The sequence below is a fragment of the Anabrus simplex genome, chromosome 10 (genome assembly GCF_040414725.1).
Source record: "Anabrus simplex isolate iqAnaSimp1 chromosome 10, ASM4041472v1, whole genome shotgun sequence".
Taxonomy (NCBI): domain Eukaryota; kingdom Metazoa; phylum Arthropoda; class Insecta; order Orthoptera; family Tettigoniidae; genus Anabrus; species Anabrus simplex.
In genome coordinates, this window is record NC_090274.1 from 113,386,503 (window position 1) to 113,408,449 (window position 21,947).

At 39.0% G+C, this 21,947-nt stretch overlaps 1 protein-coding gene across 1 annotated transcript in view; it reads left to right on the forward strand.

Annotated features, from left to right (window-relative positions):
• The window catches only part of ChAT (Choline acetyltransferase), a 202,629-nt gene extending 196,464 nt beyond the window's left edge, over nt 1-6,165 (forward strand). The window contains exons 9-10 of the mRNA XM_067154273.2: nt 3,736-3,936; nt 5,950-6,165. Coding sequence (XP_067010374.2) covers nt 3,736-3,936; nt 5,950-6,165 — 417 coding nt within the window. The remainder of the gene's footprint in view (nt 1-3,735; nt 3,937-5,949) is intronic.
• Nucleotides 6,166-21,947: the final 15,782 nt, after the last annotated feature.

Below are 21,947 nucleotides of genomic sequence, written 5' to 3' on the forward strand. Positions count from 1 at the left end.
CACACGCATTGCACTGCCGGCACACTTCACCCCACACGAGCAACAATTTCCCGGATGGATGCATCACGTTCTCTCAGACCAATAAGCTTACTCATTTGTCAGTACGGTTCTTGCCTGCATCAGCGAGGCATCCTGCACGTCTGCTCAAGTCACGCTGATCGATTACCTTCGGTTTATAACAACAACGAGAGCCGCAAGCACATTTTACCAGTCGGTGGTGGTGCGCAGAGATATTGATGTGGACCTTGAACCTGAGAGCCGACATTGTTCAAATGCTAATCATTTCTTCAGAACTTACTAATGCACATGTCCTATGAATATGAACTTCTTATGTCTAGTCTTTCAAAGTGTTCTGGTTTTTATAAATATGAGTGTATTTGCTCCATTCAAGAATATTACTGGTAAGTCTAACATGATTGAACTTCGAAGCTTGAAATATTCCTCAGCGAACACAAAAAAGCTGGGCTGAGTGGCTCAGACGCTTGAGGCGCTGGCTTTATAACCCCAACTTGGCAGGTTCGATCCTGGCTCAGTCCAGTGGTATTTGAAGGTGCTCAAATACGTCAGCCTCATGTTAGCACGTTGCTTTCCAGCAGGTCGTTATGCTACTTAGGTTCCAGAATGGGTAAAAAAAAAAATTAAATAAATGCAATGTAAAGTTTAATCTTATACCAGTTGTATAGTATCATTTGAAGTAATTCCACATACTGTACAGTTGACTATATTTGTAAGTAGTACAGGAGATATTATAAGTAGAATTTTGTATACAATATAAATTTATTAAGGATGAGCTGTGTGTTTAATAGAAAAAATTGTTAGCGTAAATTGTATAATATTGTATTATAGTAAAATTTTCTTCTCTTGTTAATTTAATATTTAGTGCTTGACAATAATGTATTTTAGTGTACCATTTGCCACTGAGGTAGACACCTCATTTGCAAATAAAGAGATTTTGATTTGATTTGAAGAACTCCTGCAAAATAAAATTCTAGCACCTCGGCATTTCCGAAAACTGAACTAGTAGTTAGTGGGATGTAAATACAATTACATTATTATTAAACACAAAAAATAAGTAAAGCATGTAAAAATGTAAAATAAAGAAAAGAAAACCAACCAGTAATGCTCAAATTTGATTTTATATTTTGCCGCATAAATTCCTGTCAATCTATCAAAGTTGCTGCCATGTCATTCCTATAATAACAAATTATAACAAATAATTGTCTCCATAAATACCCAGATACTCAATGAACCAACTTTTAGAACATCAGTAGTTTGTTTTCACACTACGCAAACCCTGCTGTGCTAATATTAGTTTTTAAGGACAAAAAGAATTTCCACAAGGAAATATTATTTGCATGCACTTAGTGTTAACTTACCACAGACACTAAAATAAGACCATTTTAGGAGAGTATATCCTGTTCTTCATAAAAATAAAATCATTCTTGTTTTTATCCTCTGGGCAGAGGGAATTGATATGTGAAATCTGTGGCAAAAATCGGATTTGTCCCATTTTACGGTACCTTGCAATTATCTCTTTGCCGTCCCTAACGCTCCAGAGCGCTAAAATATTGTCACCCGCCTGCCGTGCTGAATGTTCTAAAGTGCTCGTCCTACTCATGTTTATTAGAAGTGTTTTGACAGAAATATTGAAGGGTCTTGTGAAACCATACTGTATTCTCTTGACTCAGCAAGCTGTTGGCAGCATTTCCTGTGTATATTTCCCAAGCAGACCTACTTTATAAACATCTTCTTTAGTTAGAGATTATTCTTGTTCAAGTTCAAACCACGTCGTCTAATCGCGGAGTTGTGTTGAAAGGTTTTTATGCTTTTAAAGATAAAAATTTCATTGTTCCGTATTGAAAAGTATCACAGTTAAAATTGAAATAATAAATAAAGAGGTTCAACCTATTCAATACAAAAGAATAAGAAATGCACAGTGATTACATTCTTATTTAATAATAAGTAGAAGTGGTACCGGTTTCGACCATAGTCCAGGTCATCATCAGCTGATTAAAACATGAAAAACAATGCGTAGGAAAAAGAAAATAAAAGATCAAGTTCAATCCGCATCAGTAGAAGAGGCAATATAAAAATGACGGGCATAGACACTGTAAAATTCAGAAGTAAAATGCAAGTCACTTAAAAGAAACAGTGCGTAATTTTCTGAACGGCAGCATGGCACACTCAGTGTTACGCAAAGTCTTATAATGTTTATGAAAAGCGGAGAATGGTTAAATGAGCTAGCTTGTATACACTGTCAGGCAAGTCATAACACAATCGAACACATATGAAGATCCATAATTTTGCTGAAGCTGAAGATGAGTAGATCAATTGAAGTAACTTGCCAGCTCCCGGTGATCAGCGTGATATATCAACTTCAGGCACTGTGGTTTCAAACACCAACGTAAAATGAAGAATAGCTTAATGAACCAGTATTTGCTTCGGTTGCGGGAATGTAAGTATATATAGATACATATAATATAATTCAATATAATTGAATAAGTAATTGTGATCCTGTAGAATTTTTGGAACAGTTGACGTGAAAAAAACAACTGCCATTCAGAAAATTACGCACTGTTTCTTTTAAGTGACTTGCATTTTACTACTTCTGAATTTTACAGTGTCTACCCCCGTCATTTTTATATCGCCTCTTCTACTGATCCGGATTGAACTTGATCTTTTATTTTCTTTTTCCTATGCATTGTTTTTCATGTTTTAATCGGCTGATGATGACCTGGACTAGGGTCGAAACTGGTACCACTTCTACTTATTATTAAATAAGAATGTAATCACTGCATTTCTTTTGTATTGAATAGGTTGAACCTCTTTATTTATTATTTCAATTTTAACTGAGGTTCTCATGCTGTCAACAAATTAAGATTCTGTGAATGATGGTACACTGAAACGAAAAACTGGTAAAGGCAATGAAGAAATAGAAATTGCGTGTCCTCATGCCATCATAAATTACACAAAACATATGGGTGGCGTGGATATCAGTGATCATAAAAGAGATTACTACGGGTTTGGGCAATCGTCTAAAAGTTGGGGGAAATTTATTTTTCATTTTGTGATCAATGTGTGTGTTGTGAACAGTTTCACTCTTTATGATATGAGTACCAACCAGCTCTCACAGCTCATTGAAACAGACAGCTGAACTTCTGGTGCAACTTGGTGCAACAGCTGATTGGAAACTTCACGTCTCGCAAACGTACGGGCAGGAAAAGAAGTGTACCCATTGGCTGTCCATCCCCTAAATTATTCAATTCTCTTGTGAAGATACTTCGTCATGCCAAAATGTATATTTTGTTTACAAATTTAAAATAGGACAGTTTCTGGGAGGGACAAACAAAGAACATTCAGATGTAAGCAGTGCGATCTACCACTGTGCAGGACAGGGTGCTTTTTGGAATACCATCAGGGGGAAAATGTGGATATTCAAAATTAGGGGAGTACACATTTATATGCTCTAATCATTTAGGAATGAAATGCAAAAGGAATTGCATTTATATCTCTATTCGTTTGGCTTTTAGTTATTTGCTTTTAAAGGGTGGTATTCATGCTGCTGTGCCTATTGGGATTTAAAGGACTCTGTCAGAAAACACGGTAATTACGGAACATTGTCCCCATGAGACGTTTAGGATGTCTCCCTCCTAATAGCCAATAAGAAACGATGCCAATGATTGTGTTGCAAGAATGTAACGAACGTGTTTATTTATCTAATCTCTGTGTTAACAGCAGCAGAAGAAATTAGATCTGTTCGACATGGCAGTGAAGAAGCAGACAGATGTCATGATCCAGAACATTCTCGGGCAGGGCATAGACATCCACCTACTGGGACTACGAGAGATGGCCAAGGAGTTGGAGGAACCCATTCCAGAGCTTTTCCAGGATGAAGTCTACCGAATAGCCAACCACTTTGCTCTCTCCACCAGTCAGGTTAGCACTAGAACTTGCTGTGTTAACATAGATATTATTATATTAGCCTCAACAACTTACATTCAGATTTCCTAACTACTTGACTGTAAACTGGTGTGCACAATTCCATGATCATCATAGCTGGGTAAATACCAATCATTTATGTTTGTTAATGAGGAAGCCATGCTTTCCAGTGTTGACTTAGTTAAATTTAACTTAAAATCTGTTCAACACACGGATAAATATAAATAAGCTCACCAAACAAAAAATTAGTCAATCATTACACGCACCATTTAATACCATGTAACTCCGCCTCTGGACTTGATAACCACCTGGATTTGGTTAGGAAGTGAGACCACAAGATTGTGCAGGTACTCTATATCCAGATTAAGCCATTCACTGAACATTTGATCGTGCAATTCCACCGAAGTACGGGGATGCTGATGTTGGCATTTTACCCTCTGTTCCAACATGGCAGATTTTCAATAGGGTTCAAGTCAGGTGATTTTGCAGGCCAATCGAGATGTAATAGTGTGGGAGATTGTTCATAAAACCAGTGAAATATGTGTCCAGCCTGATGAACTTTGCTGTTGTCATGTTGAAATATCTGGGTATCAATAGCATACTCATCATGCAGATGTTGACTGAAAGTCAACACCTGGTCATCCAGAATGTTTAAAACCGAGCTCGATAGCTGCAGTCGCTTAAGTGCAGCCAGTATCCAGTATTCGGGAGATAGTAGGTTTGAACCCCATTGTCGGTAGCCCTGAAAATGGTTTTCCGTGGTTTCCCATTTTCACACCAGGCAAATGCTGGAGCTGTACCTTAATTAAGGCCACAGCCACTTCCTTCCCACTCCTAGCCCTTCCCTGTCCCATCGTCGACATAAGACCTATCTGTGTCGGTGCAACGTAAAGCAACTAGCAAAAAAAAAAAAAGAGAATGTTTAAATAAATGTTCCTGGTTCATGTTAGTAGTCAAGTCAGTGAGCAGGCCCAATTCATGATACAAAAACCACTCCAAAAACATAACAGACCCACCTCTGGCTTGAACCTGACCTTGCACACATCCAGGATGAAATGCTTTATCTGGCCTTTGGTGCACTCTTCGCCATGCGTCATTGGAATACAGGCAAAAACATGATTCGTCAGACCACATTACATTCCCCCGGTTAGCTACTGTCCACTTCGATGGTTTCTAGCCCATTGAAGACGCGCCGATTTATGTGCCTGTGTGAGCAATGGCCTCTTGCAAGGTAACCGACTCCAAATGTTCAGTGCATACAGTTCCCCTCACAATGTTCTCTTGCTAACAGGTTGGGATGAACCTTCATTCACTGACTGCAGCAATTCCTGTCGGGTTTGGAAGAGATTTTGATTCACAAGCCGTCAAACGCGTCTCCGGTCCCTCTCAGTCTGGTCTCTTAAAACAACAATCGCAACCACCACCACCATCTCAGTCTGGATCTTTTACCGAGCACAATTCTGACATCGTGATCGTGCTTCATGATCATGTGTAGCACACCACTGCTTGTAGACTTGGTGAACAGTCTGCTGTGAAACATCAACAAATCCAGCAACTTCATGCACCCGTGTGGCCATGACCACGGCCAAACACGATTGTCCCTTTTTGCCATTCTGTCACATCCTTACATCTACCCATGTTGACGGACACTGTCCTCTTGAAACATAAATGTCTCATTTATTGCTACTGCCTTATGCTCCATAGAGGCAGTGCACTTGGGGTTGACCACGGGACGCGTTCACTGCACTATCTGTACAGACTTAACCATCCATCTTATCGTGCGCACTAGGGTGACCTAATTTTTTGTTTGATGAGCTTATTACACTATAACATATCTGTAAAGAAACACATTATTTAACAAGGAATAAAAATACACAATATTAAACAAAGAATGATATATTTTGTTCCTGAAAGAACATCATCAGATTCTATCAAATCACACTTAGGAACACCGAAAAGACTTAACAATCTGTTATGGGGATGTAGTATAATAGACCTCTCTACTTCCAGGTACCCACGAGCTTGGATAGCTTCATGGGCTACGGACCTGTCGTCCCAGATGGTTATGGAGCCTCCTACAACCCTAAGAAGGATAGCATCGTCTTCTGCCTCTCTGCGTTCAACTCCTGTGAATCCACGAGTACCTGGAAGTTTGCACAAAGCTTGGAAACAAGTCTCTATATGATGCAGGAGCTCTTGTCGAAACGACCCAATAATCCTGCTTGAATGCTTTGAAACCTCTCCCAAGGTGTCTCAGATGTATGTATGGGCTTTCCTTGACATCCTGGCAATGTGGGATAAGTGTTTGATGAACAGTTATGGTGGTCCATTTCGTGATGTCTATAGCTGTTTGATGAAAGGCAGTAGAGAAATCCTTCTCAGAATGTTATTTCTCCCTTTTCCACCTTTATATCAAATGCAAAATGTTACCCAATTTGCTATCTATGTTTAAATAGTACATTGTCAGCAAAATTCTTTGACGCGTTACACAGTTTTGTGTTACTGGTGGTGTCTGTTGGGAAAAACAAGGCTTTTCACTTCTTCTGCCTCCCGACAGTATCTTTGACATTCTCATTGATTTGGAGCTGACAAATTTCAAAGAAATTTAGGTGTATGATCAATAAATTAACACATTCTTAATTTAAGAGGAAGTTTTTGTAAAATCCATGGTATTATTATAATTAATTGCTGAAAAATAGCTGGGCAGCTTGGAGCAGGTAGCTGATGATACTGATAGTTCTATTTTAAAGTTACATAAACTTCCATACCAAAAATGAGATTTTGACAACCCAAACATAATTTCAAGATCTACACACCTATTTTACTGACAAGCACAGGATATGAATAATCATCATCATCCGGCTCGATGGCTAAATAGTTAACGTGCTGGCCTTTGGTCCGAAGGTTCCTGGGTTTGATTCCCGGCCGGGACAGAGATTTTAAACTTAAAATGGTTAATTCGCTTGGCTTGGGGACTGGGTGTTTGTGCTGTCCCCAACATCCCTGCAACTCACACACCGCACATAACACTATCCTCCACTACAATAACTCGCAGTAACCTACACGTGGCAGATGCCGCCCACCCTCATCGGAGGGTCTGCTGCGCTCGACTAGAAATAGCCACACAAAATTATTATCATCATTATCCTTCTTTTCGCTTATCCAGTTCCTGCCAGGTCGGAACATTTATGGCACTTCTGTACCTTCCTCTCTTCTTCTACCTTTCCTCTTTCATCATTTATCCCTGCCCAGGTTTCTTCTTTTTGCACTCCTCTTTATTGAATAAATCTACCTTGTTCTAGGTTTCCTTCTTGTTCTCTTTCCCTCCAACTTCATGTCCATCGTCTGTTTTCTTATTCTTTTCTCCTCCATCCTCTTTACGTGTCCAAAACCATCTTAGTTTACTCCTATCAGTTCTCTCATTTAGGTTTTCCATTCTGACCTTCTTTTTCACATCTTCATTCCTCAAGCGTTCGACTCGTTGGGTGAATGGTCAGCGTACTGGCCTTCAGTTCAGAGGGTCCCGGGTTCGATTCCCGACCGGGTTGGGGATTTTAACCTTCATTGGTTAATTCTAGTGGCTCGGGGGCCGGGTGTTTGTGCTGTCCCCAACATCCCTGCAACTCACATGACACTATCCTCCACAGTTACCTACACATGGCAGATGCTGTCCACCCTGATCAGAGGGTCTGCCTTACAAGGGCCACACTCGGCTAGAAATAGCCACATGAAATTATTATTTCTCAGTCTGTCTTTCCTATCATACTTCTTAGGTATTTCATTTTGCTGGCTTGAATTCTACTCTCCTGCTACTTGTCTCAGCCGCATAAGTCTCGTTACACTTCCTTGGTACTCCCTTATTCCAGACAGAGTTTCTACACTCTGGTAGAATGCATTGCCCTGTTGTACACTCTTGCTAATCTCCATGTCCAGCCTTGTATTCTACATTATTTCACTCCCTAGGTATTTGAAACTGTCAACAATTTCAAGATTCAAGAGCAGGTTAAGAAGTGGAACAAAAAACTAAGAGCACATGGACTTCGACTCAGAAAACTGACTACATGGAATGCAGTCTGCAGACCAATGGAAGTATTTGGATAGATGGCCAAGATCTCAGTAAAGTAGAACAGTTCCAAATACCTTGGTTCTTTTGTCAGCGCTGAGTGTGACACTATTTCAGACGCCCGTGCACGAGTAAGAAGTGGCGGCAAACTGCTGGTGTTCTCTGCGATCGTTGGGTACCAATCCACCTGAAGTGCAAGGTTTACAGGATTGTTGTTCACTCAATCACTCTGTATGGCTCTGAATGCTGGACAGCAACAGTCAAGCACAAGGAAGCACTTCATGTTGTGGAGATGTGCAGGCTTCACTGGTCACTTGGATTGACCCGGCTAGATCATGTTACCACCCTAGAAATACAGAAAATTATGGGAGTTGCCCTGATCATAGACAAGATGCTTTAGACCTGACTTCGGTGATAATGTGTAGAGAAAGTACATCTATTGTACAGACGGCACTTCGCATCACACCGTCTGGAAATAGATCATGTGGTCGGTCCAAGGAACGCTTGATCGCCTTCAACAAGACATGCGCTATGTTTATCTTGTTCCAAATAATGCACTTAATAGAACCAAGTAGAGATTGGCTTGCAAAACAGCAGTCCCGGCTCCATACAGGACAAGATGATTATGATGAGCAATTTCAAGGCTTTGACCACCAATTTTCACAATACCTTTCCCTTGTCTTTCTCCTCTTAATACGACCATGGTCTTGCTCTCCTCTGCTGCTCATTTTCGTACCATACTTTTCAATTTTCTTGTTCAGTACATCAAGTTGTTTGTTCCCCAGACCACAATATCATCTCCATATTCGTATGTGCTTCCTTTGTCTCCTATACAATTTCGTCCATAACCATTGGCACAGGATATGAATATATCATACTCCTGTATTGCTTATAATGGAAGCTAAGATAGTGTCTTGCCCCTCTATATTTAACCCTTACACTTGTCATTCAATACAGAAGCAGAAGTACAGCAGTAACTAAATCTTTGGAATTAAAGAACATGGACTAAACAAAAACTGTTGAAATGACTGTCAACAGGAAAGGCATAGATTCAAACATTTTCCTGGAGGAAATACATTGGAAGTATCATTTCAAAGGATAACACAATAAACCAAGAAATACTTTATAGGACTCAGAAAGTTTCTCAATTTTATTTTCAAGTGATAAATCTACTCTGGGATGATAAAATACCCCCAGAAAGAAAAATTGACCATGTTTTATACTTACTTCATTCCATGTCTCACATACGCACATGAAACATGTACCCTACATAGCAAGGCTAATAGTAAAATCCAGTCAACAGAAATTCATCACAACAAAGAACCAAAAGACCAGGAAGGACAAGATTAGAAATGAAGTAAACAGGAAATAGGCTGGCATCAAAATACAGTACCTGTTACAGAGCTTTTAGGAGGACACAGGCTACAATGGTTTGGACATATTATGAGGATGAAGAGAGCAAGAACAGCAAAGAATTACTTTGACAGAGAAGTGAAAGGGGAGAGGCCAGTTGGGAGGCCAAGGAATCGACGGATAGACACAATGAAATCGGAGGTCAGCAAGAGGAATGCCAAGTGGGAGGATATAGAGGAACAGGAACTACACTTTGACAGGAAGAAGTGCTGAGCACTTGTACACCACACCCAGGAAACTGGGGCTGGAAAATGATTATGATCATGATGTTGATGATGATGATGACGATCATGACTGTAATATTTGACTTTAGTCCTCTTCTGAGGAAATACAGTTTGCTATGTTACTATTACTTACTCCTTGAACCAGAAAAACAGTATTTTTCCAGCTCAGTGTTGCCAGCTTACCTGCTACAGAAGGTTGACTGGATATTAAGCCTGCTCATTTCCTCAGCTGTAATACAGATTGCCTGTTTTTATTAAGACAACATTAAAATTTGATGCATGTCTTCTATCAGGACATCTTCCGTTGAAAAATAAATGTACAGACCTTAATATTGGAACAAGGATATTGAACATATTAAGTACTCCTGTATGTACCTGTCGTTCGCACGGGAATTGGTAATCGATTCACGATTCCTTCATGAATTTACTCAAAGTTGCATGCCTGTACTGAAATGTTTAATACGACATGTTAAACTGATATTCTCCTACAAAAGCACGTGGCAGTAATGTGAAGTGCGATAAAGCTGAACAAAGTGGAGAAAGAATGGGGTAGATCACAGAGTTTTTTGAACGGTACACTTTGTGCGTAATTCTCCCCACTTCTCGAGTATGTATTGTTGTTCATCTGAAACCAGCAGTGGCGCTGTGGCTCAAGACTCATGAAACAAATGAAGTTCATTACTTGTAAAAACAAATCCTTGACGATAACTTCTCTTATCATCTGTTCTCTTGAAAACAGTAAAATGGCTTCATAGTCCATTAATGATGTCTCCCTTATTAATCCTCGTATCGAAATGGTGCACTTGAACAAATATTTAGAAATTGTTTTCCATTAAGTTTGATTGTGTATATTTTGTAGGGGTGCAAAATCACGGTTTTGTTCCATATAAACCCCCCAGTCAGTTCAGATATTTAGAAACAATAAACCTACCCAAGGACAGGTGGATTCTAAATATGAAGTTTGGCAGAAATATATCCAGTAGTTTTCAAGTTATAAGAAACAAACAAACAGGCAGACACCAGAGCTAAAAAATATGCAGATGGTCATTGCTATACCTGAAATGGTTAACTGAATGAAAATTTTGCCATAGTAGCCAATGTACAGACACATGAACATTAAAATGTTATTTATATAGATAAAACTCAATGATGATTGCGTCCAACTAAAATGCAACGTATGAATCGTCATGTCATAACAACACTAAAATATCCTTGGTATAATCGAATTGTGCATCTTCTTGACTTTAACGCACACTTCGCCACTGTTGACAGCATTGGTGCTGGTGTGGAGCAGAGGAAGTTCATGTGTCACTCGTAATACAAAGGCGGCCAGCGGTAAATTCCTCAAAGGGCCAGGGTATACCGGTGAGTATAGTATTTGAAGCTTTCACGGCCGGTGCTACAAATTATGTCAGTGTTTTCCGGGCTTTTAGGCCATGGTCCAGGATGGTCCTGAAGTTTCACCAAAGACTGCATTCGGCATTGTCAAGGGTTCTGACTGACTTCCATAGCAACGAAGCTCTCAGCGGAATGAAGTAGTGTTGTAATTCCACCTCATTATATAGTGCAGGCTACGGTATGCTGCTCGCCTATTGGTCCGCCATGCTGGGTGGGGGGCGCTGTTTGGTTGTTCTTTGGCCAATGGTTGAAGCATTTAGGAGCTCAGTGCACATCGACCTGCCTTGGTGGAGACAGGCAACTGATCACCCATCGTATTTTTTCTGTTCTGCCTCGGCCATCTTGTCCTTCAGGATTTAAAGCTTTCAGGACTGGAAACCAGGCTTTGTTTACGCATTCAGATTCCTCTTTACGGTTGAAGCTGTTGGTGTGCTTCAGAATTTCAATGGCTTCCCTTTGTAGCCAGGCATGGTAAGACACAGTAATTGACTGTACTGTATGTCATGGCCTGCTAGCAGCGAGTATTCAGAGACTGATGATCTGTCTGCTTGTCCCAGCTGGCTATGTCTGTCATGCTCCTTCAGTCGTGTTGCGATGCTGCATTTCGTAGTGCCTATGTATACCCGGCCGCAGCTGCACGGGATCTTGTAGACACCTGCTGTGGAGAGAGGATGGCGCTTATCTTTAGCAGACTTGAATAGTTCCTGGATTTTCTTTATTGGCCTATATATGGTTTTTACCAGTGAAGCTCCCAAGGAGAAGGAGTGGATAAATATACACATAAGAAAGTGGTGGGATGAACTAACAAGGGTTGGATGAGTGTGACAGTTGGTACGATGACATCGCTGGCCAATGCATGACAAAATGAGTGAATCCAGCAGTTTGTGCTAACAAAACCCTTACACTGTACCAAACAGTTATTGACCCATTCACAAAAGAATTGAACACATTGTATTCAAAGTTATTGGCGTTCCTGTGTTCAACTTCCTCAATGAACAGGGCTTGTTGCATTGAGCACTGTCTAAGGATCTGCCTGGAATGGTCGAGACAGCCGCCACGTTTGCGTTCATTTTAAGGCAAATGATCCATTCAGTAGTGGATAATCCAGCTTTGTTAGAAATCCACTTGTTAGAGTAGGATACATCTGCAAAGACTTCAACACATCTACCTTGCCCAGGTAATGTTTTCCAAGTTTCAAATTTGCAAGTTCTTAAATCTGTATGAAGCTTCTTAAATTATATTTTCAGCAAAACTTCAGATTGAGGAAGACTAAGGTGTTCCTGTGAAAGATGGCGTTCTTGCTGAAGGGGGTGCAGGACATTGATATATGGATTATTTGCTTTAATTAAGAAAATACATATGTTGCAGCATTTTAAAATGGCTTCCCATGTATCTTGAATTAATCAATGGCATGTTACATTCTCGTAACATTACAGCATACTATTGGAATATCAGCAGGCAGAAATAACATTTCTTTGACAGAGCTTCGTAATTTTCAACATCCAACAAGAACAACTGTGGCAGTTGATGTACAATAGTTTTATGTACAGTTTACGTCAGAGTAATATATACCACTAACAAGGAGAGGTTAGACCCTGCGTCCAACTGATTTCAATGGCACACTCAACAGTAACTCTTGTAGAAGGGTTTAGGTCAATACGCTCTCATTTTTTTAAAATTTGAGATCAAATGTCATGACGCAGGATCCGCTTCGGACCAAGTGGAGGTGATAGAACACTAAACAGCGAACATATTTTACTTAAACATGTCAGATCCGCAACTTAATAATTTTGAAAAAAAATGATAAATCCGAGATTCCAATGGATCGCATATATACTTGGAGAGTTATACCTCAGTCAACCAGAGTGGTGGCCGATTGGTCACCGTACTTGTCAGCAACGTGAGTTTGAATCTCATCGCAACTATATTTTTGTACAACTTGCTTTACGTCTCACCAACACAGATAGGTCTTTCAGTCTTGTGAGAATATTTAGGCTTATATTCATTTCAGGTAGAAAATTAAGTGTATTGCAATTTGTATAATACTTTTGTTCCATTTTTATCTTCACGTTCCCTCAAATAATAATTTATTTTACCAAGCAAGTTGGCTGTGCCAATATTTAAAAAATATTATGTACAAAAATATAACTGCGACAAGACTCGAACTTATGTCGTTAAGGTTCATAGACAAGTATGGTGACCACCTGACCACCACTCCGGTTAACTACGGAGTAGCTCTCCAAGTAGGCTATATACATGTTGCATTGAAATAACGATTCATCAATTTTTTAGAAATTATTAGGTTGTGGGCCTGACATGTTTAAGTAAAATTTGTTTGTCTTTTAGTGTTCTACCACACCCACTTGGTTCAAAGCGGATCATGACATTTGATCTCCTTTCCCCCCCAGAAAATGAAAGCGTATTGACCTAAACACTTCTACAGAAGTTACTGTTGAGTATCCCCCAACAGGTACGTCAAAACTCATTGAAATCGGCTGGACACAGGCTCTGGCCTTTCCTTGTAAGGTATACTGATCACAGTTTCTGTCACAATTGTGGATTATATCTTCTGATGTTTCTTCTAGCTTTTGAAAAGTTGGAGGAACAAACTATATAACCTTCTTGCAATGCCTTTCTCCATCAAAAGATTTTTAAGTTAATCAGACCGATTTTACATATCAGTATTGCTATCAGAAAGTAGACAACAGGAAAAGGACTAACATAACTGAATGTTTAAGAGAGATGGGAGATTACAAGGTGTGATTGTGATTGCTACACAGCTTTAAGCCCAGGAGAACATCGATCATAGCACTTATTAAATGTTAGCACATTTGTTTTCCTCAGAAGAATTATACAATGTTATTTAAATAACTATATTTTATTTAAAAATAGATATATATCTGATTATCATATGTTAAATGAAATGTATCAAACAGAAATGTTAAGTGACAACAGATTGTTTTGTTAAACTGGGGGGGTAAGAAGAAATACTACTCATGCTCTTTAATATGTTTAGATTTGTATTAAATTAGTGCTTGCAATATCTTTCATCGTAATGGTTCCTACGAAATATTATAGAGATGGTGTGACAGCCATTTTGACAGTTGCCACCGAGAATGTACTGATCGTTGATGTGATCCAATCACAGAGTCTTTCCATTGGTCGAGTTTTTGTTGTTGATACAGATGTTGATTCCCATAGGGAACCTGAAATATTTGTCCCAAATGAGTAAATTTATAATATTATTCTTGTTGTTCGACAAACATTTATTTTCCTCAGAGGAATTATGCAGTGTTATTTAAATAACTCTATTTTATGTAAAAATAAATACATGCCTAATTATCATATGTTAAATCAAATGTATCATACAAAAATGTTTAGTGACAATAGATTATTTTTGTTAGACAAGGTAAGAAGAAATATTGTGATTGTTCCACACTTACATCTAGAGTTTTCACACCATTATGTATGAAATTTTGTACAGGCTCTGGGATAAGGAAATTGCCATGTCATATAAATATATTTTCCCTTACTGTCAGACTCTTTAGATTGCTTTCATCAGAGAAATTATAGAATGTTATTTTAATATATATATATATATCTAATTATATGTTAACTCAAGTGTATCATAATATAGAAATATTCACTGACAACAGATTATATAATAATAAAAAAATAATGAAGTAATTATTATTATTATTATTATTATTATTATTATTATTATTATTATTATTATTATTATTATTATTATTATTATTATTATTATTATTATTATTATTATTATTATTATTATTATTATTATTATTATTATTATTATTATTATTGAATGCCATTACATTCAGCAATGAAAGTTACTGCAGCACAAACATAAGATATTCAAACTATGTAAGCTTTTGTTTCTTATTACCTCCCCGGCTCCAAGTTACTGTTACAAAATTAATGATGTTTCAAATTTTATGTACGATGATAAGTGTGGTAAATGTACATCTGTTTCACTCTGTACAGAAATGTTGTTGTGGAATCGGAATAATATTTTACGCTGTGTGTCATATTTTGCTATTTATGTACAAACATATCATAACGTAACATATCATAACCTATATCAGATTTATAAGAACGTTGTGTTAGAACAGATTCCTCTATAGAGTATTAATGTTAACTGATATGACAGATGTTTATCATGAGTGTTGACTAAGATGTGTGTACATATATAACATTGTTGTTGATCTCCTTAAGTTAAAGGCTAAATAGTCTTATTGTTTAATTATTAGCAATTATTGTAAATACATTTGTTAGGAAAACAGTGCGTGTATTAGCAATATACAGATTAGTTGTAACTTTGTGGCCATGTTACTCTAGACAGTAGATCATGGATTACATACGTCCACAGTATTCTCTACTTGTGCATTCTGCAATGTTCAGTAACTTATGGGTACTCAGTTGAAGTCATTGATGCTCATTTCAAAGTCTGTTAAATGCAGACTATTTTGACTCTAAAAATAGTTGGCTATAATTTGTTTCTTATTAACTTTTGAAGAATATTTTATGTCTGAAATGATTTTGTCAAAATTTCATGTAGAAAGTGCCAAAGATACTGATGTCAACTAATACATATCTGCAGACCAGGCCTGTCCAACACGGCACCCACAAAAACTTAGAAAAGAATTATGGTTTCTTTTATTGCTGACCAATTCAATTATCACAAATCGTCATGCATACACTATATAAGTAATAATAATAACAACGTAAACGTTTCCACCTTTTCAATACTAAAATATATTCATAAAATTATAAATTACACGGTACTAGTTTCGACCCATCTAGGGGTCATCATCAGCCGTAATGGAGCAAAGATCACTTTTGGCGAATGATCTTTGCTCCATTACGGCTGATGATGACCCCTAGATGGGTCGAAACTAGTACCGTGTAATTTATAATTTTATGAATATATTTTAGTATTGAAAAGGTGGAAACGTTTACGTTGTTATTATTATTATTTATATATTCTCAGTTCAATACGGACCAAAAACATGAAATTCATAACCATTAATGCATACACTAATCAAACGGAGATGTTTCTCCACAAATTTGATCTTTTTGTCATGATTTTCTCTCAAACATCTCAAGACTTCAAGATAATACCAGTGGTAGGAATTCATGGTGTACCACACCAGTGATAATTAAAAAATACCCATCAGCAACACCTTTATGTTTGACCTGACCTGCCCCCATAGGAAGCAAAACTGAATATTGACATGCCACTTGTAATATTCAGACATCTTGACATTCGCAGCACACAAACTAACAGCTGCTAAGTGATAACTTATTGTTTCAAAAATGTGCAGCAGATGGGTAGTTATAAGGAGTTATCAAAAAGTTTGCATTTGACGGCCGTATAGTCCCGAATCGGGATGCCAATCGGACAAAATCACTGTGGTCGTTGAGGCACTCAACCAATTGATGCACCAGGTTGAAAACCACCCTATGGTAAAGCACCGTGTCCTGTTGCATGAAGAAGTCAGTAACCGCCTGCTACACATCCTCGTCCGACAGGAAGCGTCAACGCTTCAAGGCCTTTTTGGGGGGACTGAAGGCGTGACAATCACATGAGGAGAGATCAGGACTACAGGGTGGGTACTTGATTGTCTTCCACTTGAGTTGATGTACCGTCTGTTGTTGTCCGTAATTGAGGAGGCTGGCCTCCCAGATCGACCTGTATCTTGTGTCGAAACGCAACCCGCACGGAACTTGGTGCACCATTCCATGACGGTGGTTTTCGACAACATGCTGCCCCATACACAGTCTTCATTCTCCGATGGATGTCCAGCTGCCAAGAACAGAATAACAGCACGCTGGTCCTGTTTGGACGCATTCGGTCGCCACATTTCACGTGACCGCATTTAACACACGCACCTCGGCACGACACGACTGCCACACTAATCCCTTTGCCTACATGTTCGTGCTTATATACCCGCATCGGAGTCGCGCTACGTTGCATGTCTGCTGCAGTAACGCCCTCAAACGGAAAGAATGTGATCACGCCTAATACTTAGCAAGGATATCATCAGAAATTGTTAAGCCTGCAAATTTTCAACTTTTTTTTTTTTTTTTGAACAGGTTTCCTATATTGAAACAGTCTATATTAACCCATTATTTCAAAAAATAATGCATAGTATTATTTCAGCTAAATCTGTTTTGTTCATAGAATTGGTTTCAATTAACAAAATTGGCCTAATGAAACACAGAGTAAGAAAAGCTATCAAATGTTGAGAGATACAGACTTGAGGGTGTTATAAATAAGCTTCTTACTCATTTGAAGAAAAAAACAAAAAAAAGAAAGTTCTCTATGGAGGGCATGAGAGCACCGATCTAGGAATAAAACTTTGCCAGGGGTTTGAATACAAGCCACCGAGCTGAAAGGATTGCTACGCTGACACTGGCTGAAACCAACGTTGTGTTTGAAGCTGTTTCTCAGTATGCAGATTTAGCAACACCGCCGCTCATAGCGAAGCGATCTGATTGGCTAACTTCAGCAGCTTATAAAATGATAAGCGTGAGATATCGAATTATTTCTTTAACCAGGATGACCAACCCTCTAACACTCGTATACCCAGTTCATGTTGTTTCTGACCACGCTTCTTCTTCTTCTCCTTTCCTAGCATTTAGTCCCACATTAGTGCAGGGTCTGCTTTTAAACTTGCCGTCCTCCACTTCTGTGGTCAAGGGCATCAGCTTCAGTGTTGCCTGCAAGACGCATGTCTTCCTTGATGCAGTCAAACCCACGCTTCTTGGATGACCTCGGAATCAAGAACCTCCAGGATCAAATTGGAGGGCTGGATGTATCATGGAGTCTTCAGAGCTTCGGACGACATGACCGTACCCGTGCTTCTCGCATCTCCTCTGAAATAGGTGCCACTCCCAATCGCCTTCGGACATATTCATTTCTGACGTGGTCCAGTCTTGTAAGACCCAGTGACCAACGTAACATTTTCATCTCCATACCATGCAGAACCTGCTCGTGCTTCTTAGTGGTAGGTCAACATTCTGACCCATGGAGTGCAACTGGCTGGACCATGGGTTTGTAGACTTTTCCGTGCCACTTCAGCATTTACTCGTGCTCGGGTGTCTGGTAATGTCGGTGGTGAGTGATCCAAGGTATTTAAATTGGTTGGCTTTAACTAGGTCTTGCCCGTCGACGCAAATTGTATCGGCAGTCTGCAAGCCGCATTGCACATACTCTGTTTTAGTGGTGTCAAGGTGCAAGCCACATTGCACATACTCTGTTTTAGTGATGTCAAGGTGCAAGCCACATTGCACATACTCTGTTTTAGTGGTGTCAAGGTGCAAGCCACATTGCACATACTCTGTTTTAGTGGTGTCAAGGTGCAAGCCGCATTGCACATACTCTGTTTTAGTGGTGTCAAGGTGCAAGCCACATTGCACATACTCTGTTTTAGTGGTGTCAAGGTGCAAGCCACATTGCACATACTCTGTTTTAGTGGTGTCAAGGTGCAAGCCACATTGCACGTACTCTGTTTTAGTGGTGTCAAGGTGTAAGCCACATTCCCCTAAACAGTCTTCCTAGCTTTGCAGGAGATTTTCCAGATTCCTTCCGGACTGATCCGCAAGGAACACGTCATCAGCATATGAGATGGTCCACCTGTATGGTGTCTGGATGTCAGCTGTTACTGCATCCATAGATAGGATAAACAAGAGAGGTGACAGTGCTGAACCTAGATGAACCCCAACATTGATAGGGAATGAGGGTGAGATCCCTACCGGATAGCGAACCACACTGGTGACTTTGTAATAGGAAAGAGCTTAGTTGATTATTTCATCCATTTTTATTTTTTTGTTCCTTGAGAAAGTACTGTGTTCTCTGATATGTTTTGTATTTTCAGAACTCTTTGTTTTTGCTCAAGAAGAAAATTGTAAGTTTTATATAAACTGAGTACCCATAACGATATCAGCTCCTGATATATGTAGGGGAGCTATTGTGTATAATATGCTAGCTACCACAGCACTCAGAAATATCATGACATATCGCCTGTTGCCTCATTTCTAAATAACATTGTGCTGTTACATCTCTCTTCTTCTTCTTCTTCTTCTTCTTCTTCTTCTTCTTCTTCTTCTTCTTCTACAGAAGGACTCGCTTGTACTACAAGAAGGAAGAGTGATTTGTTTTCAACAAGAAGTCAATAAGAACACCCTCTTTAAATATCTCCAGATATCAACATTCTGTTTTCATATTCTTAAAGGTTGTTAATGGGCTCATGAAACAGTATACTGTACTCCAATTTTCTGTAAAATTACGATGAGCTTGAGAGCAGTATCATCTTTCTTTTCTTTTGTCTCTTCCGTTTTACTGTCTTTATCTTTTTCTCTTATGCTACACTTCTCACATGAAGACTGAAGACACTATAGTGTTAGGCAATGTTAATGTAAATCTGTGTCCTCGTCCTGAGGTATAGCGCAGCACGTTTCAGGCACACTCCTAATGGAGGTGAACTGCATATTCCATTTTACCAACACACCAGCCCTTCTGCCATTCTTCAATTTCTGGCAGTACCAGGAATCGAACCGGGCCACCAAGGACAGCAGTTAACAGTACTAACCGTTATGCTGCAGAGGCAGACAGACAATTTTCTTTTTCTCCTACAGTGATGGGTACAGCTGTTATCATTTATTAAAACTGGAAATGCCATTATTTTACAATTTTAATTTATTTTGATTGTGATTTTCTACGTTAACATCATGTTCACTGGCAGAGATAGTGTATTTACCAGCCATATTACTCTTAATGCTTGTCTGACTCCATAGCTAAATGGTTACTGTGCATGCTGGCCTTTGGACACAGGGGTCCCAGGTTCGATTCCCGGCAGGCTCAGGAATTTTAACCATCATTGGTTAATTTCACTGGCACAAGGGTTAGGTGTATGTGTAATCTTCATCATCAATTCATCCTCATCATGACGCGCAGGTTCATACGGGCGTCAAATCAAAAGACCTGCACTTGCCTGCCAAACATGTCCTCGGACACTCCCTGCACTAAACGCCATACACCATTTCATTTCATTTACTCTTAATGCTCTGTCTTCAGTTATACGTTGCTTCAATAAAATTTGACCTATTTTTTCATAGAATGTCCTACTTCTATCTTTAATTGTGTCATGATTACAATAATAATAATAATAATAATAATAATAATAATAATAATAATAATAATAATAATAATTGCTAGTAAGCAAGACATCTACTCACTGAGGAAAGAAATAGAATTTTCCAGTTATCTTCTTGATAGTTAATAAAGGCCTGATTGCAGCAAGAGTGCAATTTCAGTTTTGCTCTGTGATGATCAGAGATGAAAATCTATCATAACTCTAAGGACTTAAGTTAAAATCAAGAATTTAAGAGTAACTCAAATGTTGGTTCCAAAACTGATATTATAAAGAGGAAATATTTGTATATTTGTTTGTAACGGATAGACTCAAAAATAACTGAACCAATTTTAAAAATTACTTCATCTATAGAAAGCTACATTGCCAGTGAGTAACATGGGCTGTATTTTATTTTCAAAACAATTCGAGGTGGGGGGGCACGGTGGGGGAGGGGGGTGGATATATAAATAATAGGCTAATATAGGCAAAATATTGAATTTGTCGTATAAGGATAAGACAAAGCTCAATTTACTCCCCTTGAGGAAAAGAACAAAATTCGGTAAGCCCTATGGGCCCGAAAACCATGTTTTAAGATCCTAAAACCAACCATTATGGAGATATTGGCACCACACTACCCTTGCTCTAGGAATCGGATAAAGTAATGAACTGCCGTAACCATGGCAACGTCGGCTCCAAGATTCTACAGCAGCAAAATTATCTACAATATGTCACAAAAACCTAACATGTTACAGACATGAAAATTGGTATTTGGAATCCCCTTCAAAAATAAAAGAACACAAATGTTAATTTTCAGAAAATCTACTTAAGGTGGGGTGAAAAGAAGTGAGGAAGGAGTTAAATTATTTATATGAGGAAACATATATCTCAGGAAATGAAGATGTTACAGATGTTAAAAATGAACACACACTGTTTGGAAAATCCACTTAAGGGGATGAAAAGAAATAAAAAAGTGGGTGAATTTTTTTTTTTGCTAGGGGCTTTACGTCGCACCGACACAGATAGGTCTTATGGCGACGATGGGAGAGGAAAGGCCTAGGAGTTGGAAGGAAGCGGCCGTGGCCTTAATTAAGGTACAGCCCCAGCATTTTCTTGGTGTGAAAATGGGAAACCACGGAAAACCATCTTCAGGGCTGCTGATAGTGGGATTCGAACCTACTATCTCCCGGATGCAAGCTCACAGCCGCGCGCCTCTACGCGCACGGCCAACTCGCCCGGTGGGTGAATTTTTAAAATGAGTATCTTCTCCTTCTTCTACCGCTTTACCCACGCCTGTGGGGTTGCGGGTGCGAGCTGTGTCGCTCATGTGGATTTGACCCTGTTTTATGGCTGGATGCCCTTCCTGATGGCAACCGTATGTGCAGAGATGTAATTACTATTGGTGTTCGTGTTGTAGTCGGTAATGTGGTGTGTTGAGTGAATATGAAGAGGAGAGTGTCGGGACAAACACAAACAATCTGTCCCCGAGCCAGAAGAATTAATCACACGCAATTAAAAACCTGACCTAGTCCAGAATCGAAGCCGGGACCCTGTGAACCAAAGACCTCAATGATGACCACTCAGCCAAGGAGTGGGGCAGTTTTTATAATTAGAATATCTACATTATATCTCATAAACGTAACATGTTACAGATGTGAAAATTGGTATTTTTAGTCTCCTGAAAAATATAAAGAAACATTTACCTTTTTTTCTTCTTCAGAAAATCAACTTAAGCTTGAGATCAAAAATAAGGAG